The 1,180-nt window shown below is 32.7% G+C and overlaps 1 protein-coding gene across 1 annotated transcript in view; it reads right to left on the bottom strand.

The window, feature by feature from the left end:
- Positions 1–1,180, bottom strand: part of dock2 (dedicator of cytokinesis 2) — a 122,152-nt gene that overhangs the window by 14,052 nt on the left and 106,920 nt on the right. Inside the window, exons 39-40 of the mRNA XM_016565303.1 lie at positions 888–990; positions 531–547 (exon numbers count right to left, since the gene is read on the bottom strand). Of these exons, the coding sequence (XP_016420789.1) occupies positions 531–547; positions 888–990 (120 nt within the window). The remainder of the gene's footprint in view (positions 1–530; positions 548–887; positions 991–1,180) is intronic.

The following is a 1,180-nucleotide window of genomic DNA, read 5'->3' on the forward strand; positions in this document are numbered from 1 at the left end:
ATTTTTTTTTTTTAAAGTTTTTATTTATTTATTTTTTATCAAAGGAAATGGTGGATTTGTCAAGTCAAAACACATTTACGTATTTCTATTTTACAAAATGTGACCCTGGAGCACAAAAGCAATCTTAAGTCGCTGGGGTATATTTGTAGCAATAGCCAAAAATACATTGTATGGGTCAAAATTATCGACTTTTCTTTTATGCCAAAAATCATTAGGATATTAAGTAAATATATTTTGTTAATTTCCTACCGTAAATATATCAAATCTTAATTTTTGATTAGTAATATGCATTGCTAAGAACTTCATTTGCACAACTTTAAAGGCGATTTTCCCAATATTTTGATTTTTTTTGCACCCTCAGATTCCAGATTTTCAAATAGTTGTATCTCGGCCAAATATTGTCCTATCCTAACAAACAATACATCAATTTTGAAAAATTGACACTTAAGACTGGTTTTGTTGTCCAGGGTCACATATAGCAAATCTCAACTGCTTGATTGTTTATATTGTTGCAAAATGTAGTCCAGCACCGATCTGTTAAATGCGACTATAAGGCATGAAGACATTAAGATTAATAAACATTAACATCATGATTTTCTGTAATGCTGCTTTAAAACAATGTGTATTGTGAAAAGTGCTATATAAATAATTATGACTTGACATAGTACTCATACTATTTTTTTTACAGTATTTTTTAAATTATGCGCATAATGCAAATTTTCTCTAAAATTAAAAAATCTATACAATTATAGAAACAAAAATAGTACTATAAAACGGTTTTATGTTTACTGTTATGTATACCAACACACTGATTAAAAAGTCCTATCCAGTATACACTGCACAGTACGTAGTACACAAGTATTTCAATGTATTTCAATGTGACTGACGGGGACGGAGACTCACGTGGGTCATGCTAGTGGCCTCAAACCAGCGCAGGATTCCTGGTAGTTTGTAAGCGGTTATGAATGTGGTGCGCTCAATCCACATGGACTGAAGAGAGAGAAAAGAGTGAGAAGACAGTCAACTCATGACATTAAGGAGAACAGTGTCTGTTAATGAGTGAGTTTGTGTGTGTCATTGTTTTAATGCATTTAGAAAGGCAAAAGCTCTTCAACCTGACCAGAAAACATTGATGTCCATGAGCTCAGTGTTGTTGTGACTTTTTTTTGGGGGGGGGGGG

Source organism: Sinocyclocheilus rhinocerous, unplaced genomic scaffold (genome assembly GCF_001515625.1).
Source record: "Sinocyclocheilus rhinocerous isolate Xijiao unplaced genomic scaffold, SAMN03320098_v1.1 scaffold3135, whole genome shotgun sequence".
Lineage (NCBI taxonomy): Eukaryota > Metazoa > Chordata > Actinopteri > Cypriniformes > Cyprinidae > Sinocyclocheilus > Sinocyclocheilus rhinocerous.